General features: G+C 41.6%; 2 protein-coding genes and 1 long non-coding RNA gene across 7 annotated transcripts in view; 2 read left to right on the top strand and 1 right to left on the bottom strand.

Annotated features, from left to right (window-relative positions):
* The window catches only part of rxylt1 (ribitol xylosyltransferase 1), a 5,749-nt gene extending 4,296 nt beyond the window's left edge, over positions 1 to 1,453 (top strand). For both annotated transcript variants that reach the window (XM_032524717.1, XM_032524718.1), the window contains exon 6: positions 603 to 1,453. In XM_032524717.1, the coding sequence (XP_032380608.1) occupies positions 603 to 1,005 (403 nt within the window). In that variant the 3' untranslated portion in view covers positions 1,006 to 1,453. The remainder of the gene's footprint in view (positions 1 to 602) is intronic.
* The window catches only part of LOC116694824 (uncharacterized), a 17,160-nt gene extending 7,104 nt beyond the window's left edge, over positions 1 to 10,056 (bottom strand). Inside the window, exon 1 of the long non-coding RNA XR_004333276.1 lies at positions 9,867 to 10,056. This is a non-coding gene — a long non-coding RNA (uncharacterized LOC116694824). The remainder of the gene's footprint in view (positions 1 to 9,866) is intronic.
* Positions 2,427 to 15,864, top strand: part of srgap1a (SLIT-ROBO Rho GTPase activating protein 1a) — a 94,996-nt gene continuing 81,558 nt past the window's right edge. For 3 of the 4 annotated variants that reach the window (XM_032524712.1, XM_032524714.1, XM_032524715.1), the window contains exon 1: positions 2,427 to 3,095. In XM_032524712.1, coding sequence (XP_032380603.1) covers positions 3,032 to 3,095 — 64 coding nt within the window. In that variant the 5' untranslated portion in view covers positions 2,427 to 3,031. The remainder of the gene's footprint in view (positions 3,096 to 15,864) is intronic. The other variant, XM_032524713.1, reaches the window with a different exon arrangement.

Genomic DNA, 15,864 nt, shown 5'->3' with positions numbered 1-15,864 from the left:
TGCTGAAGAGCCTTCACACAAATGAATACCTCATGTCCTCTATTACAACATACCCCAATTTCCATCCATCACTTAGCATAAGGTGTGATGTGGCCTCAATGCAAAAAGTTTAAAATGGCCATGACGCACAACACAAACGTGGCAGTATTTTGCTTGAAAGGATAAGTCTGGTGAGAACCTACATTTTTCTTACTGCTGTTAATTTCTGTTTTTCTCTCTTTTTACGAATTGTCTCATTGGAACAGTTTTCTAGTCTTAACGACTACTCAAAGCGCTTTTACATCATACAGGAAACATTCACCATTCACACACATTCATACACTGTGGCCGGGGCTGCCGTACAAGGTGCCACCTGCTCATCAGATAAACACTCACACACCTTCACACTCCGATGCACAGCAACTCAGTGTCTTGCCCAAGGACACTTCGACATGGGACTGCAGGGCCAGGGATTGAACCCCCAACCTTCCGATTGGCAGGCAACCGCTCCACCACTGAGCCACAGCCGCCCACAGTATAACAATATATATATATATATAGTACTGCCATAAAGGAAACTGTCTTATATCTTGCATATTTATTACATGTATTCCTTGCCTCAGGTGGCTCCCTCAGGAGACAGCAGACAGCCTGAGACGCTATCAGACAGCTCTGGCCGAGAGCGAGCTCACTCTCTGCCCAGTTGGAATCAACACCGAGTGCTACCGCATCTACGAGGCCTGCTCGTACGGCTCGGTGCCCGTGGTGGAAGACGTACGGACACCGGGGACTTGTGCGGCAGGGCCCAGCTCCCCGCTGCGCCTGCTCAAAGCTGCGGGAGCACCCTTCGTCTTCATCAGCGATTGGAAAGAGCTGCCGGCCATCTTGGAGAGGGAGAGAGGGATGAGCCAGGAGCAGAGGGTGGACAGGAGGAGGAGGCTGCTGGAGTGGTACGCCAGCTTCCGTCAGCAGATGAAGGAGCGGTTCACGGAGGTCATCGAGGAGACTTTCTTCAAGAGCGACTGACCGTAACTTACAAACATTTAAAAGATATACAGGGGTAGACGTTCAATATTCGTTTAATTTATTTGATTATAGAGAAATGTGAGTTACTATTGGTGTTGTGAACCTGATAATGTTCAGTGTTATATGCCTGTGCGGGTTATTATAAGACCATTTATGTATCTTGTAAAGCTGCCATTACTAGTCAGTAAACGGTGCAATGACATTACTGTGTATTATCATTTAAATGTTTACAATGGTGGACTGTCCAGGTGTTTAGAAATACTAAATGATAAACTGCCTTTGCATTTTGTAATCCTTATCATTTCAATTTTATATCTGTTTGTACGCACTTAATATTGTGATTTAAAAAAAACAAACACTAAGCATAAGGAGTAGAATGGGATGATGTCTTTTTAGGCCTTGTTTGAAAATGGTAGTTAGAGCTATTATTTTGTAATGTGAGTGACTTAAAAATGTGTATAGTTGCTGTGGCATGTGTCACTTTTCTGATCAAAACATGACAAAGTACTTCTTTGTTCTTTTTCTTATTTATTTCAATGATGTGCTACATGGATTTCTTTTAGACAGTGCAAGAAAATAAATAAGTGTTGTCCTGAGGAAAAATGAGTGGATGTGCTTGTCCTGGACTTTTATTTCCCCTGCAGATGGCGCCGTGGACCGGTTAATTTTCAGTGGCTACAATGTAGTTGAAATGGAAGGCAAAAGTTTTTTTTTTTTTTAAAAGGGAACAACTTTAAATTTACCAAATCAACACAGGTCAGATAATTTAATAGTGCAAAGGAAATGTGGTTTGGTATCTGCAAACTTATACGATATAGTCAAACAATGTATTTTATAATTTGTCTGTTTTGAATATTCAATGAAAAACTTCTTTAAAAAAATGCATGTATTATATATATAAATATGTCCTATAAGAACTTAGTTATATGTATATGTACTGTATATGAGTGCATGGGTGTAGCTAGGAAATACTGGCCCCCTTAGTATATTTTAACTGGACCTTTTATGGGCCCTCTGCAGCTGTGGGCCCCTACCTATAGCTGTATCCATACATTTGAAAAATATGTTCTGGCTATGAGATCTTTCTTTTGGATTAAATAAGGAAAGGTAATTGCAAATTCCTTAATGTCATCATGTGAATTGAGTTAAAATGCCACATGCTTGGGTATTTGTTAAGAAATGGAAACACTTTAATTGTTTTCATTACAAATGATACAAAAAAAGTAGGATATACATTGCAGGAAAAAAATTTTCATGGGTGTTTTATAACGCTTCAGTTACACTGAATGTTGTGTTATGTTCCAACAGCTGACTAATATGGACAAATACAAAAAAAAGCCTTCAGATTTGGGAGAAGAGTGCCAGTCCTGGTGTCTACTAGCTGCAGATCCCTCCTCCCTCTCCCTGCCTGGCTCCAGCTGCTGTGTGCTGCAGTCGGCCTGCCCTGTCTGCCTCAGAGCCTGCTGGGAGTTGGGGGGAGAAACCGTCGAGGGAGAGCGAGCAAAGGGGGGAAGTGTGTATGTGTATGTGTGTGTGTTTGTGCGAGTCCCAAACTGGAAACCACTACCAAAAAGCACACACGCAAGATCGACTTTAAAGCCCTACGGACGGGATGCTGGCACTCCTTTTACTAATAACTGTGAAAAACCCTCCACGGAGAGCCTGAAACTTGCGCGAGTGTTTTTTCTTCTTCTGTGGTAGCGGCAGTGCTGTTGCGCCGTGCCGAGTGCTCCAATACTTGAGCGGATTCATTGGTTGGAGCAGCATTGCGCATTGGACCCGCTGTATATCTACCTACCGCTTATCCAGAGGTTAGAGGAACAATGACGAACTAACGTAAACGTTTTCTTCTCGCGCCAAGTCGAGCTTGTTGCAGACTTAAATCCTTTCAAAGTGTCATTTTGTCTCGCGCCTCTTCTTTTCCCTCGCGCGTTCATTTTTTCTCGTCCTGTGTGGGATGCGTAGGCTGCCCTAGGATTTTTAAAAAAGAAGTTTACAACAAGCTTCGGACACAAGAAGACAGAAAATGTCCACGCCGAGGTTCAAAAAGGATAAAGAAATCATCGCGGATTACGAGAGTCAAGTCAAAGGTAAGGGAGAGTGAATGTTTCGCTGGGAAATGGTTGTTGGAGCCGCCGGAACAGTAATTGGGAACAAGCTAACGTTATAGTTAACCACTACCTGCGTAGCATTGCATAGCTAGTGACGTGGTGGGTTACATTTAATAAAAAGTTAATAAAACATGCCCAGTTTTGCGTTAAGGCAAATAATCACATTTTTAACCAGAATATCTAACGTCAGTCTTTATAAGTTGAATTTCTGTAAAGTTACTTACACGCCTGGTGCAGTTTAATGGCATTTATGTCAGCATTACAAGGGTGTAAACTTAAATTAGCAAAATAAAAAGATTGGTCATTGGGTTCAGGAGTGGCTTTTAGTCTTTTGTTTTGGATCTGAGAGCCAATGAAAAGGGCTCACAAGAGATTCACCATTAGCCCATTAAGTAGAGATCAATATCTTTCACAGATATAGCCTTTTTAAGTAAGCTGTTATGTTGTACGTCCCATCAGGTTACAATCTTGATCTGCTGAGACTGCATCTTAATGGTCTGGTGCATTTTATTATGTTAATGTGTTTAACAACCTGTTACTATCAGAGTTGGCGTGAGACTATGTAGTAAGCGCACTTTTCCCACAGCATGACAGCAACGATAATGCAACTGAAGACAGGAAGAGCACATGTCCAGACAGAACACCTGTATTAAGATTCAGTGTTTTGCTCAGGGGCACTTCAGAAGATGCGGTTGCCCTCTCTGTTTTCCCCCTTAATGTCAAAAGCCTCACTCCTAAGCATACAACTGCTATTTGCCCTGATTTAGGTGTGTGATTAAGAGGTCTGCATGATGCCACGATGAAGTGCGCCCCCCCTCCCATGCATGCAGAGCAGAGTTAGGTTATTCCCAGATAGACCAGCACAGAAAAGAGGCAGTTGCTGCTCCAGGGTAACCATGGGGATTTGGCCTCCAGCCAACCAGCTCTGTTCTTAAGCACTGTTAGCATGCTGAAATACCACCCATTCATGTCCCCATGTATAACCTTAAACCCAGAGAAAGGGGGAAGGTTAGCGGGGGTCGGGGAAGGGGGGTGGGGTATAGAAGAGAAGGGACCAATGCTGAGGAATTACAAGATTGCATGTGGTTGAGCACAAGCTCTCATTTGCAAGGAATGTTTCAGCACCCTTTCTTCTCCCTGTGAGGATGACTAAGGGCTTTCAGCCTATAATAGAGGATGATGCACAGTCATAGGGGATGCTAAACAAGACATGACGAAGCCTACCATTTGTCGTGCAGAACCCAGGGGTGTAATAACAACCTGATGCTGCTGAGAATAGCTGTCGCTAGATGGGACCACCGGAGCCTCAGTAAATCAATGTTACATTTTATTGTTTTGTTGAAGATGCAGAATTCAATTCTGAGGGTAATATATTGAGTCTTGTCATTCATTGCAAATATTCCAGTCTTTTTTTTTATATCCTCCCAGGTTGTGCCTGTGTTTTTGCTAAATGTACTGTACCTTTTGCATTGCAAATAGCTTGTGTGTATTTACTTTGACAGTTGCTGTATTTCTTAATCATTTAAGTAAAGTTTTTGGACAAAGACATTTTTGATGGCGTATTAGGATAATCTTTTGCGTTGCATTTAGCACTGACAGCGTATCACGCCCGTTCTGTTTTTATATGAACTCGACTCACGGAGATACAGTTATGTTGCACATTTTCATGCATAGTCAAACATGCTGTATCATCTCAAAACCTATATGTTTATGCCCGTTGTCAAGCATAACAATGAGTCTTTAGTAGGTCAGATGATAGGTCAGAAATAGCTGCCAGGCACGTTAGGATTTGAGTAGTTAGCAGTTGAAGAAAATTCATTTAGTCAACATTAAGTATTCTGTTTTAGAGCAGCTCCTGATTTTTGCAGCTATGAAGCGTTTTATGAGTTAGGAGTTTGCAGTGATAATGAGTAGGACCACATCTGCAGTGTAGCTGTGATAGCTAGAGGCAGATTCTGGTGAGCAGACATTGATTACTCAAGAAGTAGAACAACAAGCAGCGCAGAAAACAGCCAGAGCTCATGTTTGATCCTTTGGCCTGCATCCTTTCTGTCTCACAGTTGGAATATTTGTTTTAATTCTCACAATATTTCAACAAATATCTGGCTGCCTGCCAGTGTTGGCTCATCTTACATAACCGCTCTTTGATCTGTAGTCTGAAGCCCTCTGTCAAAATAAATACTGTGGTCGTCTGCCATCATCCAGTTATTCAGCAGTTATGCAGATTCACACCAACTTTTCCCCTTTTCTTTTGAGAATCATCATTTCAAAGTCATGGCAGCATTGCTTTTCAGAGTGGCATTGTTATTCCAGGAAGTAGATGTGGGGTATTTAATGTAGTTTCCTATGGTGACTGTCTGTCTGAAAGCCTCCCTACGATGGCGCACACCACTGTTCTCAAGCCAGACTTGTCATTGAGCTGACATTCACTTCTTAAGTACCTCCAAACAGCCTTTTTTAACTTCCACAAATGAAATGAAAATCCATTGCATTCTGCCAATTCAAGGAAATTATTCTTTCATTGAAAAAGCTCTTGAGCATTGGGATTCAATTTTTGATAGTTGCTAAAATCAGCATCTATATCAAGACTCAGCTTCTTTTGGAAAAACAAAAACATTAAGAAGATTGGGTTAAGACAGTGGAATTTGTTTGTGCTTTATGGAGCACATCAGTTGCAGTCAATTAAAGTCATTTAATGCAGACTAAAGGGAGGTTGTGGGTACATTGGTATTCTCTGTGGGCCTCTGTTTCTGTGCACTGGTGGATCAGGGCATAGCAACCCTGCCGTGTTTTCTCTTGAGCAAAAGGTTGGTTTGATGTCAGGTTGTGGCTTGCTGTTTGTGGCCCGGGGGTGGTGACGCTGACGGCGGGACCCCCTGAGCCCCTGTCAGGGGTCCTCTCCCAGATCATCATAAAGGCTGCCCCCTTTGACCTGCCTTCACTGCTGTTTGAAATCAGAGCCCTGCCCTTCTGCATACTCTGAGAGAGTGGTCTGCCCATGTTTGTATGCATGGGGATTAAAGACAGGAAACTGCTCTGGGGTGGTGTGGTCTTAGTTAACTTTCAAATTAAAAGGATTTGTTTTGTGGTTAAAAGTCCATAGTTTATTTGCATTAGTAACTGTGGGAGTTCAGTTCAAATCCAATTGTGTGGCAGAGGATACACATGTATGTGTTGATCAACACATGCAGAGTCACAGAATTGCATCCAGCTCTCCTGCAGCAAGGAAGTACTGCTACTGAGTCTAATACAACATTTATGACTCACAATTGAAGACATCATTTATCATCACTGATGAACCTGATGAAGAAGATTACATCGCTTTTAAACAGTACTTCCCTTGGCAGGGATGCAAAACTCCACTGGACACGGCAGTTGTCGCAAATCGCTTGAATATATCTTTACAATAACGATGCATGTAGTTAGAGGCATTATACATTTTAATGCAGAATGTAACTGCACAACAGCTGCTAGCTTTGGCAGCAAGGTCAGAAATGGCTATTATTTTTTATCCATGTTGAATTAACAACAGATAGTCAAGGCTGATGTTGTTTCTTTTCTTCCAGGGAGGGTCACGTGATAGGGGTGTGACTAGGGCTGAGCAATATGAAGAAAATCAGATGTCATGATATTCTTGACAAATACCTTGATGTTGCTAGTTGACAGTATTGTAGTGTTGACAATTGGTGCTTTAACAACAAATGTTCACAATTAGATTTTAGATAAATAATCATTAAGGTGGATGTAGCTATTTGGATTAATTATACAGTACCAGTCAACATTTTGAACACACTTTCCCAGTGAATGGGAAAGTGTGTCCACACCTTTGACTGGTACTATATGTGGCCAAGTGGTAAAAGGCAAACAATAGAACAACTAGAACAGTCTGGTAAGTTCAGAGGCTGTAATGCAGCCTTTAAAACCAGGTAAAGATAAAACTTAAGTCATGTTACGATATCAAAAATATAAGACTGTTGCACTGTTGCTTGCTCTTGAGGAAACTACTAGAACTGTTGGGTCCTTGTAAATTCTGGAGTGTGGTCTATCTGTAAAGTGTCTTGAGATAACTCTTGTTATGAATTGATACTATAAATAAAATTGAATTGAATTGAATTGAAGACGATATCTATCTATTCTGAAATCACAACATCCATCTAATATCAAAATATTGCACACCCCTAGGTGTGACCAATCAGGGAAGGACAAGTGATAAGTGACTGATAAGACCCAATCACGGAGTGAACATACGTGTCTGCGCCATCGTTTCCAGAGATCTCCGGTTTAGGAGCTCGGAAATGCCAGAGTAGTGTGGACACCAGGCGTAAACGTAGAAAAAGATATGTGCTTTAAAACCAAAACATAGTAGTTTGGGTGTGGCTTGAGAGACTGTGTCTTAACAGCTTCTTGGAGGTGTTGATGGAGGTCAGAGGCTGCAGGACTAATGGAATGATCTTAATGCCCCTGGAGCACTTCTCCACAACCTCACACATCCATTCACACACTTACCATCTGTTACTAATCCTCCTTCTGTAACTGTGTGTGTGTGTGTCTGTAGTATGTTCTCACCCAGTGGTATGGCAATGGTGTGTGTTTGTGTTTGTGCATGGGTGGGTGAATGGTTATTGACATTAACATCTGTGGCCATTCACCCTTTTTGCAGTTTTAATAAACTCTGAGCACATGCCAGGCTTCACTTTCCCTGCTGTGCTTTTCAATGTTAGCCACAAAGGCCACCAGGACATTACTGTGTGCTCAAGTGGCACGGTTGCAGATATAGACAAAACAAGAAGCCTGGTGTATTGTCTCCACGTGTAACCCACACTGGTTAATTTAATTTCTTCCCAGAAAGGAGCAAATCGAAGACTGTTGCAGTTCTACCTGTGAGTGAATCATACAGAGACCAAGGACCATTCCTTTGACAAAGTTGATGCACATGCCATATTCTGCTGCTAGTCCGCCTCCCCCCCCCCCCCCCTCTCTGTAGGTGGTGTTGGGCCAAAGAGAAGAATCCCTGTGTGGGACTGAAATGCCTGGTAATGAGCTGGATGAGATTCAGTGTTTAGCTCACTGCATTAGCAAATAGGAGGTACATGGTGTTAATGGAATTGACCCGCACTTAGAGAAAGTAAAACTGTAGAATTAAAACTGAGGGGGGCAGGGGGGGGGGGGGTGGTGGACATGGTTGAAGGGGGATTTGGAGAGATTTTGGCAGCCTACTGGACAAGTTTAATTCCTTTGAACCACTGCTGGGTCCCAGCAGATGGACAGACAGGAAGGCAGACAGACACATTTTGACCATCAGGCCATGCTGCTGTCTGCCACCCAGTATATAGGGCTGGATTAAGGGGAAGGAGATGGGGGGATGGGAGGGGAAGGGACGGTACGAGGTCAGTGGAGGAGTAAGTGAAGCCAGAGGTCATAAACTCTGACTTGGTTGACCTGTTTTAATCTGCTTCTGAGTGTGTTCAGCCCATTCCTCTGCCGAATTTAAGCCGTTAATGTTTTTAGCAGGGGCGAAAGGTTTATAAGATAAGTGCAAAGATGCTTTAAGTGAAGTCTCTTGCCAGTTTCCTTATTCCCTGCATTCACTAGGGATGGCACTGTTCACAAAATCCATGGTTTGGTTTGTATCACGGTTTTAGGGTCACGGTTTTCAGTTCTTGTAATTTTTTCTTTTAATCTTTAACACTCCATAAATGTACTTTAGCATATAATATATAGCTGAATTATCCACAATTTAGGATACACTATTATAAATTGTTCAAATCATGTAATCATGCACAAACTGAATTTGACTTGACTTCAAGCCCATTATTGGGGCCATTTTTGAGGAAAGCTAGGTGAGGTTTTGATACAGCAAGAAGGAAGACATTGAGGATTTCAACATGCTTTTCATTTATTTGGCAAAAAAGGAGTATGTGCATTGCCATCTACAGGAACTTATGTGCCTTTTTAGCATACAAAGATTGAAATATTACAGAATATCAATGTCAACGTCAGTGGAGCTCGTACAACAATTGTATGTTTGAAAAGAAAAAGAGAGGAACCCTTGAAGCTCCTTCTTTTGAATAAAGTGTTTCAAAGAGGTACTCACTGGTACGACTTTCATAAATAGGGAGTGTTTGCAAAACGCAGCTTATCATTTCCCACTCTGAAGTAATGTAGTGAGCGGTCACCATGAGGAAACTTCTGTAGCGAGAGCTATGTGGGCTGTGTCGGACAATTCTAAGTAAGTTTCTCCCTGTGTCTTGTCACACAGTTTTGGAATCCTAGTGGTGCTGAAGTGTCGGCGGGAGGGAATTTAATACCGTGGTTCGAGTTCTTTCATTAGCTGACGAAATCCTTCACCCTCAAACACGCTGTAGGGTTGCATATCTTTTGCTATAAACATCCCAATGCTTTAGTAATGGCTTATCACTGAGAGGCTGCTTAAATGCTGCGGATAGTAGAAGTTGCTTCCTAACCGGCTCTCTCCTCCTTACGCTGTCTACCGACACATTGGAGTGATGTCTTCTCAAATGACATATTTTCTGAACTTACCAGATTGTTCTAACTGTTTTCTGTTATTATTTACCTTTACCCACTAAGTCATTAAAAAATTTCTGGAGAATATTTATCAAAAATCTCCTGTAAATACCATTTTGTTAAAGCACCAATAGTCAACCATCCAATATCGTTGCAATATCGACATCGAGGTATTTGGTCAAGAATATTGTGATATTTGATTTTCTCTATGTTGCCCGGCCCTACATGTTGCACAATGCTTGCACACGGTCACAGTTGTATCTATTGTTTCATTTCCGCTGTCATCATAGGTAACATGATACTCAAAGTGTTCCCACACACCAGACTTATACAACGCTGGCGCATCCTCCAACTCCGGGCAGCCTTCCTTATCTTTCCCACTGGCCATTTCTACACGTGACGTGACCTGCGGCACTCCACTTTTACGGTCTATGTATGTCCACACCTCTTCTTTTGCGCGGGAGGGAAACAGTCTGAGGCACATACGTGAAAAGGCTACATTGCACATGAGTCGAACCCGTGCGATGCACGCGCACTCCGAACCGAGACAAGCGAACCGAACAGTTGGGATTTTTTTTTTCATGAACCGTGCAACCCCTATCATTCACTTAAACAATGGGACATTTACCACTTTGGCGTCTTCTTTTCTGTCTCAAAGCTTTGACTGACGACAATCTGTTCACAAGCTGTGCTGTGGTGCTTGGCTAAGGTGTCCCAGTCTCATTTCTTGGAACTGAAGCTGAGTAGGGGCTTGAGATGGTTCAATACCATATTTTGCTTCCCGACACCAATTCTGATACCTGAACTTGCGTATCGGTTGAATCCAAGTACTGATCCAATACCAGTGTGTTATTATATTTTCTTATATTTTAACAGCTGTATACGTATAACCCTGTATGGATGTGATATGATTTCTATCTTTGTTGTCAGTCTGGCTCAGGGTAAACTCTTTGTGAACAAACACATTGCCACAGAACTTTCTTTTTTTATCCAGTCTGTTTTGACTCCAGTACTTCCCAATACCGATACCAGTGTTTTAGGCAGTATTGTAGGCGATACCGATACTAGTATCGGTATCTGAACATCTCTAGTAGTGGTGTACAATTCAGAAAAAGTTACAATTCTACTCAGATTTTTAGGCTCACGATTTGATTCAATATCAATTTGGTTTTCAAAAACTATTGAAAGTATGTAAAAGTAATTACTTTTCCCATATATATATATATATATATATATATATATATTATTGAGGTGAATTTGTTTCTTTGTTATTTTAACATCCTGTGATGATGTATGTGTATCTATCATGCCATTGCAGTAGACATAAAACAAAAAACTTTTATTATTGTTATCATTATTATTTTTTAATATGAATCAATTTTGGGAATTCTCTGAATCAATTTTGAATCGGTAGAGCTCGAATCGCGATTTGAATACGAATCGATTTTTTTGCACACCTTTAAAGCTGAGGTTTAGCTCGGTATAGCTGCATGGCTTACATTTACTGTTACTCACCAAAACTCTTTAACAAGTATTTGATGCATTTTTTCCCTCATAAAACATCTTGCAAAGCTGATTTTTTTAAATATTTTATATCCAGCATTGTTTTCATTTATCATCATGTCTACGATATTGCAGTCTTCTCTTTCCCTGCCTTTGTTATACCTTACTGCATTACTGCAACCTGTATTTTTTCACATTTCAGTGCACTGAGAACATGTCTCCTAAATGAGACAAGGATTTTGTGATATTTTGACTTAATTAGAGCAGTGAGACCTAAACAGTCCAAAACCCAAAGTGATAAGAAATGCCGTACAGAAAAAACTAAAAGATGTATTGTCTCTAGGAACAACTGAAGTGCTGTATTCACCTTATCTGATCCTGGGCCTTCACTTGTGCCTGTATATCTCTCTACATTTTCTGCCCTCAGCGGGCAGTCTTCCCAGCTTTCCTGAAATAAAGCAATCCAAAACAATTAAATGTTTGTCCAGGCAGTGTGTACAACCCCCAACAAGCTTCTTTTCAATTGTAAACACTATCACAACTTATTATATATATTAATTTCATCACTTTTTAAATGCAGTCATTTCTGACCTCAATAATAACACACCCATACAAAAAACTTTAAGATTATTTGGAGTGTTATAATAAAGGAGAGGCATACAATGGGATTTACATGAAGTGTAAAGTTTCACACAATGTTTCTCCAAAACAATTCCTCTCTCCGCCCTCATTCGTAAACTCTCTTTCCCATCCACCGTTAACACTGATGAACAGAAGTTTAATTTACTGATCACGCGACTCCTCCTGGCCCACCCTTTCCCTTTCTTCCTGGGTCATAAGGTCAAGACCTTATGGCCTAAGCAGGCAGCAGGTTTTGTGCTGGCTGCCTTCCTGACCAACCAGAGACCACCTCTTCAGGCATGGCTGCCATGTTAGGCTGCTGCCCCAGGGAGAAGTTTGAGGGGGGAAATAGTGTCATAAAACAAAGCAGTCAATGAAATGTAATCTTAAAGTTTCATCCCTTTTGTGTCCATTAGCCTGATTTATTATAGCATAAAGCCAAGAAGGCAACCCTGTCTTTTATTTGAAAATATAATGCGGTCTCGCTGCTGCGGGCATCCCAAAATGTGTACACCGTTTCATGTGGTAACTTCTCCCTCTGTCTCTGGTCCCCTCAATGCACTTGGTCTGTTTTTAGTAGTGCTGAGAGGAGTCGAGAAGAGTTTCCCATGGTCTCTGCTCGTAGCTTATCGGCCTCACAATAAAGGCTCATTGTGGGTTGCAGCAGGAGGAGGCCCAAGCCGAGTGTGCAGCCATGGCTGGTGTCTGAGCAGCCCAAGGCAGGTCTTGTGAGTTGTGGCCTGAACTCTCCTCCACCCTCCCCCGAGATGGAAACTGGAGCCATAGCTGCGGTTCCAGCCATGGATATGTGGGGTGCTTGGAAATGTAAAAAAGAAAAGGAAAAAAAAAGCCATTTACGGATAATGATCTGTCAGCCATTTTCCTCCTGTTCCAACTGCTCATCGTGTCCCACTGCCAGTGGGGATGCATGGAGAAAGTCTCAGTCTTCAGTGTTTCATCTATGCTGATATGTTGATGGCGGCCCGCCACAGTAAAATTTCTGCCGCCATGGTATCAGAAAAAGGGCAGACGCACAACTGGGGTTCGGCTATGTGCACCGCGGCTCCTTCAGCTGTTTATGAAAAGTCGTAATAACACGACTCTGCAGAGCCGTCTGCTCTACTGAACTCCAGCCAACTGTCATCTGCTCTCTCTCCCCGAGCAACTGGAACAGTGACGGGACGTCATCACCGGCGAAGTCATGGCAACCAAGTAAACAACAGGGCGAGCACTACTTGTCACTCAATCTTAGGCAATGTGACAGCAATCAAAGCCGCAGCATGAAGTCCGCACTCACGCATGTCCCATGAAATATGACAGCTACAGTCTATTGGAAATAGCATTGTGAACACTGAATTTGATGAATTTACTGTTTATCAGACCCCAGATGAGACAAGAATCTAACGTTAGAGAAGAAGACGCTGTATTCCTCCGACACGCTGTATAAACCAGGGGGGGTAAGCCTCTTGTCTCTAAGCAAAGCTCCCTATGGCGCCATTTTGATGTCAGCAAGCCATCATCTGCCGTTAGCATTCCATTGACTGCCATTCATTTTGGCGCCACTTTGATAGCGAATAACTTTACATCTGAAACATTCAAAGACTCATGTTTTCAGGTAATGTAAATTTTTCATTAGCCATTAGTCTTCATTTGGCTGCGATGTCCCTTCTTACTCGCTCTTAAAAGAGTTTCTCCATGGGTAACAGCTCATATTAAACAGAAAAATAAACTAAGGGTGAGTGACAAAGATGTGTTGACTATTTATAGTTTTCTTAATCTTTTGAAGCATTTCAGCCGTTTCTATAAATAACACAATTATTGTATTGTCATGAGACCTCGTGTCTTTCGGTTATTACATAATAGACAAAATAGCTTTCTTTGTATCTTCTTGTTTCCCTTTGTATACAGTCCAATGAAACAAAGGAATCCAACTGAGTCATTAACCCTCTGAGTCATTAACACACACACACACACACACACACACACACACACACACACACACACACACACACACACACACACACACACACACACACACACACACACACACACACACACACACACACACACAGCAGACTAATTCATTTTAGAACTTAAAAAGTAAAAACTTAACTTAACTTATCTGGTATTTAGTTTCTGTCTGTCCTGCCCTTTGTCTCTATCCTCCCACCGACCCCCTGCTGGCAGCCCTGGACAACTTGACCCTCTGGTCACCAAACCACTGACCTATGCTCCTTGACCTGAATCCTCAGACCTCAGTTCTGCCAACTCTGTTCAACGTAATGGTGTGCCTGTTGTGCTGACAGCAGGGATCATGGATGCCCGTTGGCCATTCAAACAAATAATCAATGAGTATTTAATCCCAGGTTTTTCAGTTAGAGATTTATACTGTTACGTGCAACTCAACTGCAAAGTAACCATTAAATGTTAAACCTGTTCCTGGAAGGTATAGCTCTATTTTATTCATTTATTTTTAAACCAAAATTTTCCAGGAAAAATGGAGCCACAGGAACTAAAAAGACTTAATCCTCTTTTGTTCATTCCTGTTTGTGTTTCCACCACATCCTTAGAACCGTTCACATTTGGCAAATTAGTCTGATAACATTAAACATGCTGTTCTTTGTGTTAACTGTGGCACAACTCTGATGTTTGGATGAATGTAATGAACGCAGGCTTACCTGTGAGGAGTGGTTTTTGTTCACTGGCTAGCTCTCTAGATTACCACTCCCTCTCCCCCATTTGTGCATGCTGTCATGTCATATGTTTTTTCTCTTTCATCAATCATTATAAGTCCGCCCCCCATTCTAGTTTTGATACCAGTGGCGCCAAAAACTAATTTAGCCTCTGGTTACTATGCTCGAAAATTGGGTAAAGTTCCTGAGTTTCTGTTGATTCCTACGGTGACCATAAGTGTTTTTCCCCAGTAGAGTAAAAGACTGATCTTTAGCATAAAGCGGCCATTACCACATTTCCATCTACTAATTGTTTTAATGATGTCTATGACAAAGTCCTGTAAAGGAACTGGGCAAGTAGCGGCAACTCCATTCATGGAAATCTCTGTTGTGCGATTTCTTGTTCTGGTAGATGTTTTTAGATTAAGATGAAATGGTGCGCATTGCTCTCTGGAAGAAGTCCCTTCAGTCTCCTGTCAGCCCATGTTATTATAGTTTAATAGGAGTGGCATGAGCTGCAAAGATGAGTTAGTTTTTTAGATCAGACCGATCTGGAAATAGAACGAGCCTGAAACTGTCCTGGTCTGCTCCTTTTCTCATAAGCCTAAGTAGAGCAAAGCTTATGTGACACAATTGGTAATGAAGAACATAGTATGCAGGACACTTTTTATCAAGTCCTTTTTATCCTCAATCATAGATCATGATTTGCTCTTGGAGCTGGATGACAGAAATTGCTACAGCACAAATTATAGCAGGGAGAATAAGATTGTTCAGGACAGTTCAAAAATGTCTGTATGTGTGTTTATGTGCGTAGGGCTGCTCGATTATGAAAAAATATATAACCCTGATTATTTCGGTCAAAATTGAAATCACGATAACTTAACACGATTACTTGTTGACTTCTGGAAAGATGTTGCAATTATTTAACATAAAAATAAAAACAGTAGAAAAAGTGAAATAAATCAACTGTAAAAAAAAAAAACTCGTACAACTGTGAAATTTGCCTTAATTCCTGTTTAAACTTTATTTCTTCATTCAGAACAAAAGAGAAAATAAGAGTTTACTTGCAAAACGTAATGAGCTAAATAGTTATTTTCCTTGATTATTCTGTTTTTTGGGATCATTGGGAGCCAAAATCATAATCCTGATTACTTTTCGAGCCCTTGTGTGCGCATACATACCGTATGCTCTGTCAGCAGCCCAGCATGGATACAGACACTGTGGGCATGCCTCATATATCTTACTTTTTAATCAGGCACTGTGGAGGAAGCTACTGTCTCCCCTGGGGTTCTGTGATTTGTCCTGGTTAATGGCGTGTCACAGGGGTGTGATGCATGGCAACCTGGCTGGGTGTGTGGCACATGCATGACTAGGCTCTCTCTCTCTCTCTGTCTCTCTCTCTCTCTCTCTCACTCACTCACACACAC

Source organism: Etheostoma spectabile, chromosome 8 (assembly GCF_008692095.1).
Source record: "Etheostoma spectabile isolate EspeVRDwgs_2016 chromosome 8, UIUC_Espe_1.0, whole genome shotgun sequence".
NCBI lineage: Eukaryota > Metazoa > Chordata > Actinopteri > Perciformes > Percidae > Etheostoma > Etheostoma spectabile.
This window is presented reverse-complemented; position numbering and strand designations above follow the sequence as displayed.